The sequence below is a fragment of the Thermobia domestica genome, chromosome 7 (genome assembly GCF_964235325.1).
Source record: "Thermobia domestica chromosome 7, izTheDome1.hap1.1, whole genome shotgun sequence".
In the NCBI taxonomy this organism is placed as follows: domain Eukaryota; kingdom Metazoa; phylum Arthropoda; class Insecta; order Zygentoma; family Lepismatidae; genus Thermobia; species Thermobia domestica.
The window spans coordinates 144,088,211-144,109,332 of NC_137460.1; the positions used below are offsets into that span (position 1 = coordinate 144,088,211).

General features: G+C 36.7%; 1 protein-coding gene across 3 annotated transcripts in view; it reads left to right on the forward strand.

Moving 5' to 3' along the window:
- The window catches only part of LOC145690442 (uncharacterized), a 49,211-nt gene that overhangs the window by 15,603 nt on the left and 12,486 nt on the right, over positions 1–21,122 (forward strand). The window contains exon 4 of one of the 3 annotated variants that reach the window (XR_014132216.1): positions 13,448–17,080. The exons of 1 other annotated variant lie outside the window; for it this stretch is intronic. Coding sequence is in view for 1 of the 2 variants with exons in the window: in XM_081765332.1 (XP_081621458.1) it covers positions 17,021–17,080 (60 nt within the window). In the remaining variant the exon portion in view is untranslated. Of the gene's footprint in view, positions 1–13,447; positions 17,081–21,122 lie in introns of those variants that run through there. One more of the 3 variants, XM_081765332.1, reaches the window with a different exon arrangement.

A 21,122-nucleotide genomic window follows, 5' to 3' on the forward strand; every position in this document is an offset into this window, starting at 1 on the left:
GAACACTGTAATTTCAGGAACCAGTATACAAGGAAGGGGGGATAGTAGTTAAAATCTGTGAAAGGTTCTCGGAAACTGCAGTGTTTCATTGATTGTGATTATAAGTGTTTGATCCATTTATGGGATACTTCCAGAATGCTCGTGCTTCGCAAAGGAAGTTTTAGATTTAGGGAAAGTATTTGAAAGATGTATACAATTTCTTTTCTTGATTCCCGGCGGGAGTCATGTGGTTCGGATTCCACGTTAATCAGTAGGTCCGTGTCTCATATAGCCTCGCTGCTGAACGGGACGTTAAACTCAAAATCAACTCAATTTCTTTTGTTTGAAAATACTTGCTGATGCAAGTTCGATGTCACTGGAGTTACGTAAACGCTCACCCTGTTTTCCCCCTTAGGGAATCACATTGCGTAAAACCTTTTATCATCTTGTGAGCCTCGGGTACACTGGGAATATTTATGCAACGTGAGAGTGACTTTGTCGGTTTACTCATATATATATATATATATATATATATATATACAGGATGTTAATAATGAACCATACCGACAAACTTTAAGAGATTATTCCTCACATAAGAATGAGAGAAAAAATTCATATGGATCTATGGCGAAAAGTGCATAGTTTCAGAGCTAGGCCTGTCCAAAATCGCGAAAAAGCCAAATTTCAAAAGGCCCTATTTCAGATTCGAGAGACTGTGGATGGTGGTCCTTATCCGCGTAACGGAAGTCCGCGTACGCAACCCAAAAATGCATATTTCATTAATATTCAATGGGTGTACAGATTATTCCCTGCAGGATGAAATTCCCAGACATGTCATCAACTGAATTTTGAGATATGCTCTGATTTTATGATTGGACCAAAGCAGGCAAACGATAAGCCTTGATAGCAGTGAATACGGAATCCTTTGGCGCAATGTCGGAAGTGTTAAGGATAGGGAAGTTTGCCATAGCTCCATATGAACTTTTTCTCTTATTTTGATGTGAGGAATCACTTCTTACAGTTTGTCTGTATAGTTCATTAACACCCTGTGTACGTTGTCGGTGTTGTTTTGAAATACTATATATATATATATATATATATATATATATATATATATATATATATATATAGGATATTTTAAAACAACACCGACAACGTTTGTTAGGTGATTCCTGACACCAAGATGAGATAAAAAGTATAGACCAATCTGGGTGCACAAATGCATCCTTTTGGAGTTATAGGATGCACAAAATTTGAAGGAAAGGAACTTAACAGGTCCATAGCTCCAAATCTGTGGGACCTAGCGTAGTCGGGTCATGACATCCCTTAGAAACTAGTATGTACCCTATCCAAATATCAAAATTCCACAATGTGCGGTACAACCGCAACATCTTTTTTTAGGTAGTTGGTGAGTGCTTGAAATCATGTGCCCGTAGCAAAACTACCTCTATAAAAATTGTTGCGTGAGTACCTTAGGATTCTGAGTATTTTGGATAGCGCACGTTTTATTTCCTAAGTAAAGTCTTGACCCGACTACGGCAGGTCGCATAGTTTTGAAACTATAGACCTTTAGATTTTTTTCATGTTTTCGGCAGCATATAACTCAGAAAAGAAGCATTTGTGCACCCACGTTGGTCTATGCTGTTTATCTTATCTTGGTATCAGGAAGCACCTCCCAAACGTTGTCGGTATTGTTTTGAAACACCCTGTATACAGGGTTGGCAAAAACCATGTTTTTTATTGAAAAACCCCCAAAACCCGGTTTTTTTAATTTAAATCCCTTTTTTATTTTTTGTTTAAACCAGAATTTTTTGGTTTAAATAATTTGCTCTATGTATTTATATCACATATAGACAGAAATAAATTTGTTTCGCCTTGGTGTTATTATGCAGTAACCAGGGTATGCTGAAAAGTGTTCACATAAGCTTAAAGCGGAATCCAAATAGGGTTGCCAACTCTGGAAAATAAAAAAAAAAAAAAAAAAAGGCACCTCTCAGAATTTCCTATGATATATGTCTAAGTGTAAAGGACCTCTGTTAGGACCCATCCATGGGAAGTAAATGTACTATCGTGTGAACAAAAGTGCATTAGCACCTTTATTCTACGTATCCTCAGTACATTCACTAACAAACTTAATAGATACATTGTGCTGTAAATGAGAAACTGAAATCGGCATTAATCATTTTATTGTACTTATCAATAACTGCCACTCCTTTAAAATTATCGAAACAGATGAACAAAAGTATATTAATCTTTACGTGACAATTTTGGATGTGGAAAATGAAATTTATTCTTTAAACGTACACTTCAATTACAGGAAATTGCTTTTAAGAAGTCCTTTTTCAGTCTCAGTAAATGTATAAAATTCCTTAGAAGTAAATTTCAAATTTTCCTTGATACAGTCCTTGTCATTTCTTTAAAATTATCTAAACAGATGAACAAAATATATTAATTATTAATAGATGGTAAAAGGTGACAGTTTTGGATTTACAGAATTTAAGTTACCTTTTAAATCTATACTTCGAACTAGATGAAATTCCTTCGAACTTGAGACAAATTTGAAAAAACCGGTCATAAACGGGCTGGTAAGAAGTTTGTACCAGTCACCGGCCAGTTGGCAAACTTAAATCCAAACCGCTTCTCGGCTTACATCCGAGAGAAATTGTCCTCCATTTAAACTCGAAACCGGGACTAATTGACCACAAATGCGATACGTCTACCGACTCACGAAGGACTCCTGATAAAAATACGTTGTACTGATCTTTACATACTTGTTAATATAATTGTCAAGAGTTATTTCAGAAGGACAAAAAGATGAACAGTTGCACATGTGAAACCATTATACAGAATTACATATGGAGAATTTCAAAATACTGCAGAGTACAGGAGAACTGATTTAGTCCAAGTTTGTTCACTATGACTTTTATTAGTCCAAGTAAAAAAAAAATACGACTTAATTTGCATATCAGTAAGAAAAGTGAATAAAGATACGAATTATTTGAGTCCACTTTGGCTCTGACCCATTTATATATAAGTAGATACCAAAGATACTTCTGATTTCAATAAATGTCTCTCGTGGGGTTTGTATAACCCCCCACCCCCCTCCCGAAAGGTATGGCATTTCGATATATTTTATCAATAGTAAACATTATTAAAACGAAACAATGCTTAGAATTTTTCTTTGATTGCAGTTACATAACAATAATAAACTATAAAAAAAAATCACATAAGAAACTTTCATAAACTTATCTAAAAAGTAGCTTTTGTAGTATAATCTCTTCGAGTAATGAATGGGGAATTTAGGTCTGAATATAATACGAATAATATACGGGAGTGAAACGTGATAACCCACAAATGTGTGTGCATCAAGAGTTTACGAACACTTACACTTTTACGAACATTTTTCGTTTTTTGGTTTAAACTTTTTATTATTATTATAATTAACCAGACAACTGTGCCTGTATATAATATGAGTAAACTGATTGACACTCTTCTTGTATAAATATATTATATTACTTTCATACATTTCAGTTCGGTTTTACGAAGCATTCTCATTTTTAAGCAAGTTTCCAAGTAAAGGAAAAAGGACTGAAAGAACATGGAAAATCTTAAGTTTAACTCATGCGGTATAAGGAACCCCACGTTCAACGCTGTAGAAACAACATTTATCATTGAATTTTCTACGATCCAGATTAATTTCAGAAAGGGTTGTTATTATTGTTAGCAACTTTCTTACTTCTTATAGTATTCTTCTGCCCGTCTTGGTTCACTTTATTTCCTTAAGCATTTCCAATTAGCACTCAATGCACTCGACGTTTTTCTCATGCGATTCCCGCCTATCTTAAAAAGCCCGTCGTAATTTCTCGCATTATATTTAGGAACTAGTAGGTATTGTGGTACTTTATATTAAATAACCTTTATTCTTTTGTCAATTTTTTGTCCTAAATATTTCTCATAGAACTAGTTTCGATCTCTCCAGGTGGAAACTCTTTTCATTCAGTATCAACGGAATGACAGCGTCCTGCACAGGTACATATTAATTATGTAATAGCTGTCACTAAAAATCATGGGATACTCCAAATAATAAATTAAACCATCCCCTCTTCCTCTTGTTTGCTGTAACTAAATCAGTATGGGTTGTTACGCCTATAATGTGTTTTGGTGAATCGCTTTACCGTTATACATCTAAAATCAAGATGCTTGCTGCCGACATGGCGCTCTGGTGGCGTGCACTATATTGCTTAGTGATGCAGTTGTTGCATTTCATACGGATACGATTTGTTTGGCTACGGTGCTAATCAGCTACTGGTGCACACGATCGTGTCTCTGACAATAGCCGTAAGTTACGCTTCAGAGGTTGACTCAGCGATCCCAGATCAGGCCACCGGTATATATTTTGGAAGGGTACTGTTCTCGGTTGATCTGTAACTCCGCAAGTTGTCGCTGTCTTGTGTGTAATTCCTGGATGTTTTGAATGAAGCTTGTTGTATTTTATCACCACATCTCTGCAGCTTTGAATAATTACTAGCACACTATTATATACCCCTGGAATTAAATTCATCCAAAATATTGTCCTGCCAGGAACTGAAACCAGTGCATACCTTCTGTGCACATTGAACCGTAATCACGACGTAAAATACGTGTACTAGGTTCAACAACGCGAGCCAGTTGAGGAACCATGTGCAATAAGAGTTAGGAATATCTGTCTAGAAAGTCAAAAATAACGGTGAAGGGAGCCAATGTTCTGACAGTACATGTTCAACTACAAGCCGTAGAAACAAACAGGAGAGTTGTGAAAGTGAGTACTAAGTAGATGTGAGGAGGGAGAAATCGTTAGTACGCTTACTACATATTTTAAATCTACAAACAAAATGAAAACCTAAATCACAGTTGTAAAGTTGTCGCAAACTAAGGCCTGGAACTTAATTATTTGAAATAGATAGCACTAAGAACACATGTAAGGAGATACGAAAAGGCTGATGCAAATTACTATGATCTTGGATATTGTGTATATTCGTGATAGAGAATTAGGGTAATTTTAATGAAAATTATATATATATATATATATATATATATATTGTAGGGACTATTTTGAGATATGAAAACCTAGTAATATACAAAAATGTAAACTGGAATATTTTTAATTAACTGTAACCGCATTACATCAGTTACAAGTTGTCGTTTTTGTTTAATAGAATACTATTAGTACTGTTTTTCTTTTTCTTTTTTCCTAAAACCAAAATGATGAAATAGGGGAAGAAGCATCTATATTACTATTCCTCAGTTTTGCAAATTTGTACCTCTTGAAGATCAAGTTTGAGTATCAAACCAGCTCTGTGCTCCTTATATGTGTTAGGTTACTAGCATCTAATAATTGATTTTGGACGAATGGTTCTATTGAATTTTGTATCACCTTTCTATTACCTATCGACCTTTTATCTAAATTCCAAACTGACAATACCTGGTGAAAGCGTTGATAAATTGTATAAGGCAAATATTGTTACTTGTGACTCGCTATTATTTTCCTTGTGCAACATTGCTTACAAATTTGTGTCGTCCTTATTGTTATGATTTCCAGTTGTAATTCTGAGCACCCACTCATTCCGACAAACAAGTATAGTATAATGGCAGTCTAAGAGAGTGTTAAACGAGTGGTATCTCAACCTTATTTAGCCGAGTGACTGGTTTATTTGGACTTGCTTAAGCTATTACTGTTTCTACTAAATCTATTCACCGTGTAAACTCAAAAATTATATATTTCTGAAACTGATAAGATTTCTAATGTCGTTCTGGAATGCTTTACTGTCATTTTGATCTTAATAACAGTAAGTACATCTTTTGAATCTTAATTCGACGTGTTAATTTGTTGCAAAATATTATTTACGTATTCATAATCGGTTTAAATAAAAAGTTCATATTGAAGGTTTCACTACCCAGCTATGTGACAGTTACATTTCTTAACGCAAATAACTACCTATCTACTATAAAGGTAATTACTAAGGAAGTTCTATCGCTTTTTGTGGAGTTCTTGTTCAATTAGCCTTCACACCGTTAGTTGTATGTGAATGGAGATAAGACGAAGGCCAGTTGTTGGTGTTAGTATATCCCGTAAGGACAGAGGACATGGGACCTCCACAGAGCGTCATAAAAGCGTGTATGCTGTACAAGTTCAGACTGGGGTCAAACGCCGCTGCAGCGAAGCGAAAAATATGTCAGGCCTTTGGTGAGGGTGTTGTGACTACGCGGACAGTAGCTTTGGTTGAACAAATATAAGGACGGTGACGAAACACTCGAAGACGCTCCACGTGCCGGAAGACCAACACATCTACAAAATGAAGATCTTCAGGCAGCAATTGAGGCGAACAGTGGCCAGACGTGACGAACTGGGACTACAGTTTAGTGTGTGTGTGGAGAAACCATTCGGCAGCACCTCCATCAACTTGAGAAGCATTGTAAGTTGTGTCGATGGGTCCCACACGATTTGACTCCGGGCCAGAAGGCAACGTGAGCACACACTTGTGTTTCTTTGCTGTCTCGTCTGAAAAAGGAGTCATTTCTGGACAGGATATTGACATGTGATGAGAAGTGGGTCCTGTACGAAGCTCTACGGCGACGTCATCATTGGTTAGCAACCCATGAACCGGTTCCATAACAGTCGAAACCAGCATTGCACCAGAAGAAGGTCGTGTGTGTTTGGTGGACTGCTCGCGGCAGCGTACATCGGAAACTGCTACCTGCTGGTCAGAGCGTCAATGCAGCTGTGCACTGTCAGCAGTTGAGCCGTGTTCAAGAAAAACTCAGCACTTCTGAATCGTAAAAGGGTCCTCCTGTTACAGGACAACGCTAAGCTCCAGATGGCTAGGATGACCCGAGTTACCATTCTACGCCTTGGATGGAAAACTATTGCATCTGCCATACTCCCTGGACTACACCGTCCATTTATCACCTGTTCCATTCCTTCGACAATCACCTTAGAGGACGCCAGTTTAAATTCCTAGTAGAGGTCGAAAATGCACTTGGTACCTTCTTCGCTTCACTGCCCACCAAGTTCTACCGCGACGGAATCCATGGCTTTCCAGAACATTGGCAGAAGGTCGTCGATGCTGATGGGGACTATTTTTTTCGTCCAGGTAAGTCTTAGGTGACACATTGATGTTCGAAGGTAGGGGTGAAAAAGCGACAGAGCTTTCGTGGTTATCTTTATAAAAGAAACTATAGCACACATTCATAATAAAGTAACTTACCTTGTGCTTTCATCTTTTAATTTATTTCTTCCCTATTTGGGAACGTCGTTAGTATTATTTTTCTGCATTACCGCGTCCTTTCCTTTACATATGTTATTTTTGTATTCATTATCCTTTAAAGAACAAATTATGCTGAGTATTCGGTGGACTTTAGTTTTTAATATTACCTATAGTTCGTCACTATATTTTAGCAGTGGACTAACTGCTTTTATGAAAGTATTAAATCCGCTAGCAGAAAAGCAGGAGCAACAAAAAATAAATTTAGTGATAACAAAAGGAAACAGTGCAATGCCAAATAAACCGTTAAAAGGAACAGTAATAGTTTCACCAAACCAAGAGTGAACTGCTAAAATATAGTGACAAACATGAAATGATATTAAAAACGGAAATTAAGTCTACAGAATACTCGGTGTAAATTGTTCTTTATAGAATAGCATATACTACAACAGGAAAGGTAAAGCAAGGGAGAGGAAGGAAGTACCGTATCTAATTAAAAGAAAAAGACGAAGACACAAGGTGAATTGCTTTGTTGTTAACTTCCTTCTCATGCAAACAGTTACTAAGGAGTTAATTTTTGCATAATACCTATACTGTATGTTGTACTGTATCGGCCGTCCGTATTTTGTAGAAAGAACAATTATGAGATTGGGTGTAATATGCGAAGTTTTATTTAGCTCATAAAACTCAGTTTTTTTACAAAAGTGTATTTAAGACTTTTTTTTTTTTTTTTTTTTTTTAAGAAAAAAGAAAAAAACTACAATTAGGTAAAGTTATCTTTTGAACTACTCGTATGAAGTTGTATTTTGAAGATAATGCTCAGCAAAATTTCCTCCTTACAAACAAGTGAGAATCAGTGTCCCATTTTATGATACCAGGGCAGATTGAATGACGAAAGGGAGGAGGTAAACGCATTTGAAACTAAATTGAATTAAATATCCTCCCCTCTGATCTAGTTGGCTAGCATGTGTGCCTTCGGTGTAGGTGGTCCCAGATTGGATTCCTGGTGGGAGAGCACAAAAGTTTAATATATATATATATACTAGCAGCGTTCACCCCGCTTCGCTGCGGTCACCCCGGAACGCAATAAACTTTGTTACTTAGATAATTTTTACTTTTTCGCTTTCAAGTGATATGATAAAAACCATAGAAGATTGCAGTAAATCTTAACATTATATCGCCTGTCATTTATGTTAACCCGCCCCGCTTCGCTGCGGTCATCACGGTGCTGGCATATTGTAAAAGTGTCTGTAAAAATAAGCAAATCAATTAAAAAATTTTAAACAGAAGATTCAAGCTATTTTCCGCTGTATATCGCCTGTCATTTATGTTAACCCGCCGAGTGACACGGTCATGCGGGTTGCATATAAATACGTTTATTTTTACCTATGATGAACTAATAACAAAGGATTTGTACGTTATGGACACTTGAATGGTCAATTATCTCAAGACACTGGTAATTAAAAATTAAAGTGATACGATAAAAACCATCTAGGGTCCAAATCCTAATAACCCCCCAAAAATGAAAGAAATTGGTTCAGCCGTATTAGCGTGATGAGCGGACAAAGGATTTTGTACGTTCTCTTTTATATATATAGATAGATATATATATATATATGGTGATACAGGAAGTGGTCAGCGAGAAATTGCAAAATCTGTTCGAAAGAAACTCATAGGCTAGTACAAATTATTGTTTAAAGTTTCTCAGGATTAGAGTGTGAATATGTAAAGTTATGCCTTTCAGGTATGTATATATGGTTATTTATGTTATTGAAAGTTGATTTTCAAATAAAAAGCCAATGATTTGATTTGCTAGTAATAATTTTCAAACATGTTTCCATCTGTTTATGGAGGTGTTTGAGTTTGTCCCATAACTATGCTCCGAGCTAAGGGACACGGTGATCATGATGAACGAAATGGTGAATTGAGGAAACGAGAGAGTCCAGAGAAAACCGATGGACAAGGTGTTTTTCCACCAACAAAGCCCACTTGGCGGTAGCCTGGATCGAACCAGGGCCTTCATAGATCAGGTTTTTCTTCTTTTTTAATGGAGGTATTTGTTAAAGAAATGATACATTTTTTTTTAAGTGTATATTAAATAATTTCTAATTATCAGCACATATGTATAGAGGGGGAAAAAGTTGAATATCTTGGAATGAAGTTACTAACATTGAACATACCTGCACTGCGAATGTCTTGTGTTCGGTAAACAAACAGTACATGACTTTTTAATGGATTCCTGTGTACAATAGGCCAGACTTGGTGGTGCAAAGTGGGAGATCTCTCCGATTTTAGGGAGTCTAATTAGAAGTGTGCAGAAAAGATTGTATCTGAAACATAAAACATGGACCGCCATATTGGAAAAGAATATTTAGTTATCTTTCACTTTGTTTCCAGTAACAGACAGGATTTACATATGACGGAAGCTCAAAGAGACGTGTGGTTTGAACACCATACCTAACCTAGCCTAGTTTCTATTGTGAAACATGACGGCAGCTTTGTGCTGGTGTAGGTGTAATGCTATTATATTCCATTGGTTTGAGAACATCAGGATGAACTTTATCACCTCTCCTGGCTCATGTAATCGACACAGTCTACCAGTAATTAGAGCAGCGAGTCCGTTATAGATATCCTGATATCCTTCTCTCCTTTATTGTTATTGACGCAACTGAGTGTTGCACTTATGGATAATTGTTTTCTATTTCATGAAAAAGATTCACGAGATATATGCCTCAGTTCCGTGATAAATACAAGTTGTCTACGTGGTAAAGATGGTACAATGCGTATTAATAAGCTAAATTGCATTTTGTTAAAGTCTTTCCATTATTTAGGTATCAACCTCCAGATATATATGAATTACAAGAAAATAAATAATTTATTGGTGTTTGGTGTTTATGTGTGTTTTGTTTCCACAATTTTTTCGTAAGTATTTTATTTTCCATTCCGTCTTCGAAGTTATGTAGACTAACATTTCAACAATGAATGAGTGGTTGCTCAGAGTTATTGATGAGAGTAATTAACATACAATGCAGTGTAATAAATTTTAATACAGTATTTAGTATTTTAATACAGTGTTTTCGACATGACTGACGCTGTATCTTCAGATAATTTTACCAGTTTTACTTTTTCAGTCTCGTTTTCGTATGTATATTTTCTACTGTTTCCTTTTTCAAAAAATACGGAAGGATTTTTTTTGTCAGGGCATAGTTTATCAGGAATGTTCTGGATTTTATGTCTCGAGATTGATATAATTTTACCGTATTGAATGTTGGGAAGATCAGTCTTAAAGAAGGGCCAGTCCAAGTAGAAGAGATTGTTGAAGAACTACAATGTTTCAGGTGAGTGGGTGCTCAGAGTTAGTACAATTACTGATAAGACCCGTGACATACGTCACACAATTATGAAAGTTACTGTATCGTATTTATTCAACTTAATTTTCCACTAACACGAAACACTAACATAATTTTAGTGTGCAGTTACATTGACTTACTAGGGATTCTTTTTCATTAATGAACATCTCAGATTGAGTGTATGTACTTCTAGCTACTGTGTATAAAACAGTTTTCTTGTTAACGTTCCAAGTGTAGCCCCTCATGTTGAACGGTCTCCAACCACCACCCTGTCAGTTCCTCTATTCCACATCATGTCCGAGGCAAAGAAGTCAAGTCAGTCACGGCTGTTTCCATCTGCTAGTTGGTGAAACATCGTGATTTTAGGAAGTATGTCATTGACCGAAACAAGTGTAATCCGAAGGAACAAAGACAGGGCTATATGACGATTGCAACATCAGTTTGATGCCTTCATGTTCCTGCTTTTTGCGTTTTCCGAGTCGAGTGTGGTTTTGCGTTATCCCGTTGCAGCAGAGCGCGCTTTCGATTCACCAATGCAGGATTTTTTGGTGTAATACAGTATACATCCGTCCCATGCAGGATTTTTTGGTGTAATACAGTATACATCCGTCCCAACTGTTCTGAATAAAGGTTGACATTGATGTTACTATCTCCAGGAATGAATTCAAGTGAATTACTCTCTCGTAGTTCGACCACACATAGAGCATGACTTATTCTCGAAACGGCCCTATTTGAAGTACCGGTTCTGGAAATTAGCCCTTGCTTTTTTTTTTTTTTTTAATTCGGATTTCGGAAAAACGCCAACTTTTCGTCACACATGAACATCAGGAAACGGACATTTTGTAGCAATTGCCGGCACATATCTAATTTCCTCGGGGCTTGAGCTGGGGTCACCTCATGTGGCACAATGCAGCAACTCCTGATGGATTTTCCCAAGTTCGTGAAGGTGATGCGTTACTTGAACGGAGACATGCCAAATTGTTTTGACAGTCGTCCTGTGCTAGTGGATGGATTTTCTTCATTAACTTGTCGTATGACCTCTACCTTGGGGTGACTGGACCTTAACTAATCTTCGACATCTTTACAATCCGCACAAAATGTCTGGAACTAACGAGCTGCTATGCTGTGGTTCATTGTTCCTTCTCCTTTCGCATGACAAATGTTCTGCGTTACTGCTACCTCGTTATGCCTGACTTCGAACTCGTACAGTAACAGTTCACTCATCAGACGTTGAGCACTGGTCGTCACTGCCAATAAAAGCTGATTGAAGATGCTGATGGAATGGCAGCCTCCGTATTAAATGGTCCGCTTGCTACGTCTTGTACCAATTTGACCTTGTACTTACGGTCGATCACGAAATTTACACGCACTGACTGTTTGTGTTGTGAAAATACTGCAGAACTTACGACTCTCCCTTATGATTCTTTTTTTAATAAATTGTTTCAAGTTGTACTTTTTCTTAATGATTAGACTTCTTCCGTCTTAGTATATCATCTGTAGTTAAATATCGATAAAATGAAAATTATTTTCATTAATATAAGGAAAAGATAAGTTGTTCCAATCTAAAATCGATTTTTTAAAGTCCTCAAAAAAAAAAAAAAAAAAAAAAAAAAAGTTTGTCAGTTGTCATAATACTAGCCGTGCTCTAATGAAACTTGGCACATGCATATCGAGGTACCTTTCGTGCAGCTACCAAGCACAGGGTCCCAATGTGCATACCCAAATTGAAAAAGATCCCACTTTCTCCAGAATATCATCCGTGATCAGTGCCGGTTTGTTCATGCAGACGAACTAGGGAGTTGCCTAACGTGACAAATCATAGGGGATGGAGTGATACTTGCTTCGCTGAGTTTTTGTTTTGTTTGTTTAGGTAAAGCCCTTACAGCTAAACAAAAAAGGGTGATCTTTAAATCAGGGGGCGTCGAAATATCAGAGGGGACGCCGAAATATTTCCCACCTAGGATGTTGAAATACCTAGAATCGGCCCTCTCCATGATAAATGCATATATGATGCTGTTTGAAAGCCTGGTTTGTTATAAAGACAATGATGTACGAACTGATGCCGATAACATTCAAATAATTTTAACACATTTGTATTCCAGTTGGAAAAATAGAAGAAAAAAAGCTTTGGGGGAGGAATTCTCAGGTTCATGCATGAAGGAGTGACATGTGTTTGGTGTCATTCGAAGACCTGATTCATTCGAAAGACAAGACGTACAAAATCATATTAAAGTTCCCGGTTATGCTCTTTCCGCTAAAAAAGACTGATGACTAATGAAGGTGAATTATTGTGAAATTAAATTTTTGTGCTCTCCCACCTGTAATCAAACCCTGCATCACGTATACGAAACACGTACGCGCTAACCACTAGACCAACAGAAAGGGCATTAGACATACGAGTTATAAAACTAAAGTATTTATGCTGCGAACAGAAATTTTCTAAGTGAAAATCTACAATATCTTTAAAAGCTCTCTTAAAAGGATTAATAAATTTTATAAATTACTTTTAATACTAGAAAGCGGATATTAATGTGTACAATTTTCAGTTAAATTGAATAAATACGATACAGATTTATTACTCTTGATAACGTAACTTTATGAAGTGTTTCACTGTATCTAATTTTTGTGTAGTTTCGGATATAACATTGTTGTTTTGTTACAAAGATTAAGGTTGATATCTTCAGTTCATCAAGTTTCCTTGTTGTACAGGAATATTCCATTTAGTGTACGAGATAAGAATAAAGTATGACGTTAGTTTTATGTTAAAAAAAAAAAAAATAAAAAAAAAGTGAGACCAAAATGATACAGCCATAGGAATGGCAAATTGTATGTAAATGCTGTGGAAGTTCTTAATTTGTTTGTATTTTTTATTTGCAGATAATGTCTATTGAAGAAAAGAATCAAGAGTGTGCAAGCAGAGATAATAATCAAGATTTTAATTTTATTGCGGAGAGTAGAAAGGATGAACTTGATGCACTCTTCCATGCTGAGCACGGCGAAGAAATATATAAGTGTGTTCATTGCAACTTTGCAAGTGACAGTTCATCGAAACTGAAATTGCATATGTATTGTCATGAAAATTTGAAAGTTTTCAAGTGTCATGTCTGTGACAAATTATTTCCAAGTGAAGAAAGCTGTAATGAACACAAAAGATTGATACATGAAACTGAGGTCTTTTGGAAGGACAATATTTCAAATAGTGTCACTGACTCTGAGTTAAACGGAGAAAATTTTCCTCAGGAATATAATGTTGTGACAGAAGGGGAAGTGTTAGAGTGTAATATATGTGAATTCAGAACAGATGACAATAACTTGTTCGGCAATCACTGTCGAGAACATGTAATTTTCAGACTGTATAATTGCGAAGTTTGTGATAAGAATTTTGAAGACAAAACTGAATATAGACTTCATAGTCAGAACCATGTAGCAAGAAAAATTTTTAGGTGCGGTGTGTGTTCCGAGAATTTCTTACAGAGAAACACGTTAGTTAAACATTTAGTTCGTCACAACACCAAAAAGAACACGTCGGCAGTTGAGTGGTCTGTTAACCATATTAGTTCCAGTGAAACAGAAACAATAGGTGTTTCGGAATCGGAAACAAAATTTCATTGTAGGCAGTGTAACTATTTGACAAGTTCGAAGGTAGATCTAATTCGGCATAATAGGAAACATAGGAAACGATTTTCATGTACAGTGTGCAGTAAAATTTTCATCCAAAAAAAATCATTGCTGATACATTTGCAGTACCACACTTTTAAACATCTTTATCAGTGTTCCGTATGCAAGAAAAAGTTCTATATTAAAAAATCTAGAGACACTCATGAAATGGATCATTTTAGTACTTCTGATGATAATTGTGCTAATCAGCAACAGGCAGCGTATAACGACTATTCAGTTTTAACACCGAGTTACGGAGAGCCTGGATGTTCACAGGGTGGGAATAGACTACTAGTTTCTGATTATACTAGTAATCGAACGTTTGAACCGAAACAGAAAATACAGAAAAAAAGAAAAGAAAGTCTTGTTTCCACTGAAATAATCAGTTGTGAAGATCGTATCGAAAATATATGGGAAGAAAAGATCAACAGTCATTCTACAGCAGCTAAGAAAGGCATTATTATTAGTTTTCCTGATTTAGTAGAGACTAAGTTAGGGGAAAAGAATTCAGATAACGTTACCGACAATCTTTCTTCGCATGTAGAAGAAGGTAATATAGTGCCAGTAAAAGAAATCACTTTGAATTTAAGTGATGGTGAAAAGTGCTTAACAGTAGGTGACGTCTCTTTGTTCAAACCAAATTTGGACTTACCTAATTACACTGAACATGGAAATGTAAATAAGAGACAAAGCACAGTAATTAGATCTCATTCTTCCAGTGATACACAAACTAATTTGAAACTGTATAAGTGTGGATTGTGTGGATTCAAATCGAGTAATAGAATTCATGTACGTCGACATATGGAAGTGCATAAGTCACGAGATCTTTTTGAGTGTGACAAATGTGACAGGACATATCTCTCAGAGGAACGTTTGACAAAACACAAGAAGTATCATAGAAGACATTGCTATGAAGTAGAGTGCCCAATATGTAAGATTCAATTCAATGATCTTCTGGAGTATGAGTATCACATAACTAAACATAATGGAATAAATGTACCGTATCCATGTAAGTTATGTAACGAAGCCTGTTCGTCAAAACATGCATTGGTTCTTCATTACAGATATACCCATCAAGGACCATATGATGTTACGTGTGAAATATGCGGGAAAGTGTTCCCACGAGAAGAGCGTTTGAAGAAGCACAAAGAGGTTTACCACCGAGAACCATTTTGCCGGATATGTGGGAAGGAAATTCACAATCCAATTACACTTAAAGAACACGAGCAGAGACATCGTAGAGATTCCGATGCTCATATTTGTCAAGTTTGTGGGAGAATGTTGAAAACAAAGAGTGGTCTCAGACAGCACATTCAGCGACATTCAGGAAACTTCAAGCATATTTGTCCGTACTGTGCTAAAGGCTTCATTGCAAAAGTAATGCTTGATGAGCATATAGCAATTCATACAAAGGAGTATAGGTACACATGTGAGATTTGTGGTAGGAAATTTTTGCATCAGAGCACGTACTGGATTCATCGTCGTTGGCATGATAATCCTTTCCCTTATAAGTGCGATATCTGTGGAGAGAAATTTCGTCATTCGTCTCGTCTAGCTGTTCACAAAAGACGACATCTTGGTGTACGACCGTATAAATGTCCCAGATGTCCTCAAGCGTTTTTAATCAGTAGCACATTAAAGAAACATTTAATTGTGCATACAAAACAATACCCTCACAATTGTCATTTATGCAGTAGAGGATTTGATGGGAAGCATAAGCTAGCAGCTCATTTATATAAAGTTCACGGGGATGACTGTCTTTTAAATAGGTCTAAAAAGAAAACAGAATACAAAATGGTGATACATAGAGATGAAGAAAACGAAGAAACACCCCACTTTATTACCAGTACTGCGGAGAATGTAAATATGTCGACAGTTGCTGAAGGCGTAGTAGGGGAACTGGTATGTACTAAACAGGAAACAATGCCGTCAGAGACCTTTGGACCAGACAATTCAAGTATTTTCGGAGATTCATGGACAATGGAAAATATAAAAATTGCTAGTCCAGTGCATTTGAACAAAATCAGTCGAATCTAAACATGCGTAATATAAAGCTGAAAATTTCATGACTAATTCTGCACTCTTTTCTAAATAGCAAGCTAACAGTCCGAAAAATTCTCACATGGTCGAAAAAGTGTTAAGAAGGGGGTCTACCATATCGGAAAATTGGCAAGACAATAATAATAATAATTAGTCAAAGATTAAATTCAATCTGGAGTGAAATAAGATACATGTTTGGCTTATAAAATACACTCACCAAGAAAGTTATGCATCATTGGAAAGGAAAAGTATACAGCACTCAGGAAAAAGGGCCGCAGCAGTACAAAACAGTATAGTTACATTGAAATTTGTCGGTTCCACGATATGTATTGCTCACGAAAGGAGTGCCTACACACGATTAGAGCAATACGTCCAGCGCTACATTGCACAGAAACATTAATACATTGTGAAACTTTCCGTTGTACTTATACATGATTGAATTCTTCTTGATATATCATTTATTATGCCAAAAAATAGTCTGCTATACCTTACAGTGTGTGTGGAATTAAGAGATTCATACTCAGTGTGTTTTAGTCGATTCTAGTCTTTTCTATAAGATTCGTGCCAGGTAACAAACAGTGATATTCAGAGTGAAAATGTACTACCGGACCTAGAATTGAACCTGAGTGCAGCTTGCCGTGTTTGTTCGCTAGTGATAACCAGTCCGCCTATTTAACGACTCACTCTTGAATCAGTGCTTGGCCATTCAATAGACTGTTAAAAGTTCTGTCGTGCTTGGACAACCCAGTGGGTATGTTAATGAATACATGTGATGGTAGAATTATCTGCTCTGTGATGAATGAAGAAAACAAGGTATGCTTTTCTTACACAGTATCTTCGAAAGTGTTAACTCAATAAAATTAAATGATTGAGAAAAAGTCACTAGCAGAGTGATATGTACACTTATGTCCAAAATGATCATCGCATATTTATAACGGTCTTCTTGTACGAATATAATTTGATAATGATTTTGCAGGGTACCTTTAATACTGATACTATGTGTATAATCGCGAAATGTATATTTGTGGTAAATTTCATAGGAAAAGAATTGTAAATACGAAAATTAGAATGAGTAAAACAAAATGTTGCTAAATAGACAAGAAAGTTTTATTTTCGTTTTATTCTTATTTACTGCTCTTTTGACATGAAATTTGCCACATACATACATGCGCCAGTTTTGCTTCTTGACGCCAAATGAAAGTGGACTTCGTCGCATGCGCATACGAATTCCCATCATACTCTGTGGTCAGCCACGCAGTTCCGACATCATCACGCGAACCGTTCAGAAATTACGACGGTTTTATTTCATATAGTTCATTAATTGTCACCCTAATTAGGCTTAAAAGAGATGGTAAGTTCTTCAGAAAATACGAGGCGTATGTCAGAAAATGCCGAGTTGGCTATTCCGGAGAAGAAAATAAAAGGAGTAAACTTTTATTGTTGATTCTATATAAGTGCATTCCTTGGCTGTTACTTACGCATCCAACATAAACCTCCAAGCATTTTTGGTGGAGTATAGACCCCACCGTATAGGAATTTGCCGTCTGAGACTTCAGTTAGTCGAGAACTAATGTCTTGAATTTCACCGCCATTGAAACATTGTGCACAGCAAGCCCCTGTTGTAGGTGAAGAAACAAAACAAACCAACAGAGATAAATAATGGCAAAATTGGAACTGTGATTAGAAAGTTCCCATCGGAATTTTTGAATAGTGTCAACAGTGCGTCTTTGTGGGCGGGCGTTGTCATAAATCCGACGAATTGCAAACCGTAACATCCCTCTTAATCGATTTTGGTTCACGTCGCATACTAGACAACTTTTGGCAATATACATCTGCTATGCTGCCAGCTGCGTTCTGTCCTTTTCCGTTGAAAAATCGGATTTCAGACTTCACTTTACATTTGACGCGATTTTCTATGACGGAAGTAATTTGAACTTTACCACTCGGACGTACGCTCTCCTACATTGATAATTATATCGCTGTTGCACGCACAGAATACTAGAACATGTCCGCGCACATCCAGCGTCATCAGTGTTGCGAGTTTCTTTTTTTCGTGTTTTTTACGTGCGTCTTGTAAATATTAGGTAGGTAACTAAATGATGATTAAAGATACAATATGCGTATAAGTGAAAACTGTATAATGATTCTTCCAATAATAACAAGTACGACTGTCATTTCATAAACAATGCACATTATGGCAACACTGCGGAGCGGATGATGAAATCGAAGTGAACATTTTTTCGTGAGATGAAACTGATGTTTTGAAGCAGCAGGACATGTGCCTGTGCGCTCTGTAGTGAACAATGTGGCTGTAACAAGTGCTGGAAATAGAGGAGGCAGGTTTCATAGGCAAGACGTCAAACTTGAAACACGATACGAATACAACCTCTACAGTTCTGTCCGTCTTGCAGTGGCAATAGTTACGAACCATTTTGTTGAATCATCTTGGATGTTGCCAAAACGTTAGCGAATTACTCACCTGCCTGTGAATACAAGAGTGGACTTAAGTTGTGGAAATGTCTAAATCAGTTACAACCAATCTGCATGTATCAGCAGTGCATTATCTTTTTTTTTTTTTAATATACGAAGATTCATCATTCACTGTCTAATCACAACAATGGCAGTGATAGGAAAAGTTTCAGAACCGCGCCATATAATTCAAAATTCCTTATATTTCGATTTAGGTGATTACATTCAAGAAGTATCATTATCTGGAGGCAAGCGTTCTCTCAGGGAACCGCGCTGGCTCAGTGGTAGAGCGTTCACCTCTGATGCATGGGGTCTTTGGTTCGATGCCAGCTCGCACCAAGTGAGTTTTGTGGTGGACAAACCGTGTGCGTAGGTTTTCTCGGATTCTCCCGTTTCCTCCCACTTTCTTCATTCCACCATTTCATTCTTTTGTCATCTTCACCGTCTCCTTTAGCCTAACCGGCATAACCGTGAAACGAAAACAGATATTTAATTTTCGGGGAACGCCAGAGGCAGGATTCACGAGTCAGTTCTTTACATGACAGCTCACCAAGACTGCCACGTTATGAATATACGTGTCCTGCATATCTTATTGTCTAGACAAGGTTGTAATTACTGTACAATGGAGAAAATCATCCGTGTAGGGCTTCTGGAAACGAAAGTTGCGTCGCAAATTAAGGACGAATTATTTAAATGTGTGAGGGCCAATTCCGCGTTTTTTAATATTATTATTATTATTATTACTGTAATATTTGTTCATTCTGTTACCTTCCATGTATCTCTGTTAATGACTTTAACTGACAGTGCAAGTAAATACGTGTAAGGAAACTAGAATTATTGTTCTTACGGACGTGGTATCCAAATCCTAGTTCTCAGTCTGTCAGTTTTTCATATAACATTTAGAACTGTAGGGGAAACTGTCCATCCTACTCTCATATAGCATAGGAAATGTGCCTACGTATTTCAAATAAATAGGCTAGAACATTTGAACAAGATGTTGAACAAATACAACACTGAATTTCGCGTTGTATGTAAGTGGTTACCGTACTTGCTCTGTATGGACATGGTTCCGGTTTCGATTTCAGTGGACCTGTTACGCTTCGGATAAGAAACGAGCAATGATTGGATCCTACTTGAAGCTGTAGGCCTTGTGTCATGTACTCTCGATCCTGAAAATGCGCGTTAAAGTACAATTTAAAATATACCACATTAAAACAAGCCCGCAGCAAGCAGTAAATTAGAGGGAGTTGTATTAAATTAGGGGGGGGGGACAAGCGGTATCGTTCGGTTCATTGTTTTGCACCATCCACAAGGACAGAAAATATTTAAGGTTTGGACTGTAGCAGTCTTTCTTGTAGCAATAAGGCCTCCATTGAAATACACATGTGTAAATTCCTTCCAAATTCGACAACTCATTCTTAAGAACATGTCATTTTTTATGTACGCTAGATGATGACAAATTCCGGTATCAGGGAGAGCAAGAAGAGCGGGATTTGCTTTTGTATATATGCACACACTTGTTTCCTTAACTTACTCGCTAGAGTTCTGAATACTTCAAGTTAGACTACATGGAAGAAATATCCTGTTTTCGCCATGACATTTGACATTCGTTCATCCATTTTTGGGTTCATCGACAAGGTCACACTTGCTGCTCACTTGAAATGAATGAGCCATTTAAAATTATTAGTAAGCCTATTAGTTTTATTCCAAACCAGAATATTCCTATTTTACTTACGTACATTTGGAAGGAAATCTACTTCGTATGGTAAAAAGTAGTAATTTATTTTGACAGAACAAATACAATCGTCAGTTATTTTTATTAGTAGTAGTACTAGTAGCGTTTTCAGACAAAATGGAATTAGATATTATTGTAAAAATTGCACGATTTGCGAACTTCCAATTTATTTCGGAAAATGGTAATCCAAAAATAATGTATCTAAAACAGAATTAATAATAACCCAGCCTAATATATTCTTATACATTGTACACGCGTACATGTGTGTCTATATTCAGCAACATTAGAAAACCAGGTTATTAGTGACATAGGTTTTTTAATGCTGTCCATTTCATTTCGTGTGAAAGAGTTAAGACAAGTTGACAAAGTATGTAAATCTATCATTTCCATTACCATTGATCATAAGACAGCTTCGTTATGTTGCTGGAATTTCTGTACTTCCTTATATTCTAAACCAGTGTTCCCAATATGTGGTCCGCATACTCCTGGGGGAGGGGGAGCGAGGGATTGAAAGAGAGTCCGCAGGGCATTTTATTTCGATTAAACTTATGATGTAAAATACATCACATAAGCTGAATATTGAATTCATACTATTAGGCCTAACTTGTATTATCTTATTTTATCGAATAGTAGCAGTGGTATTGTACTGTT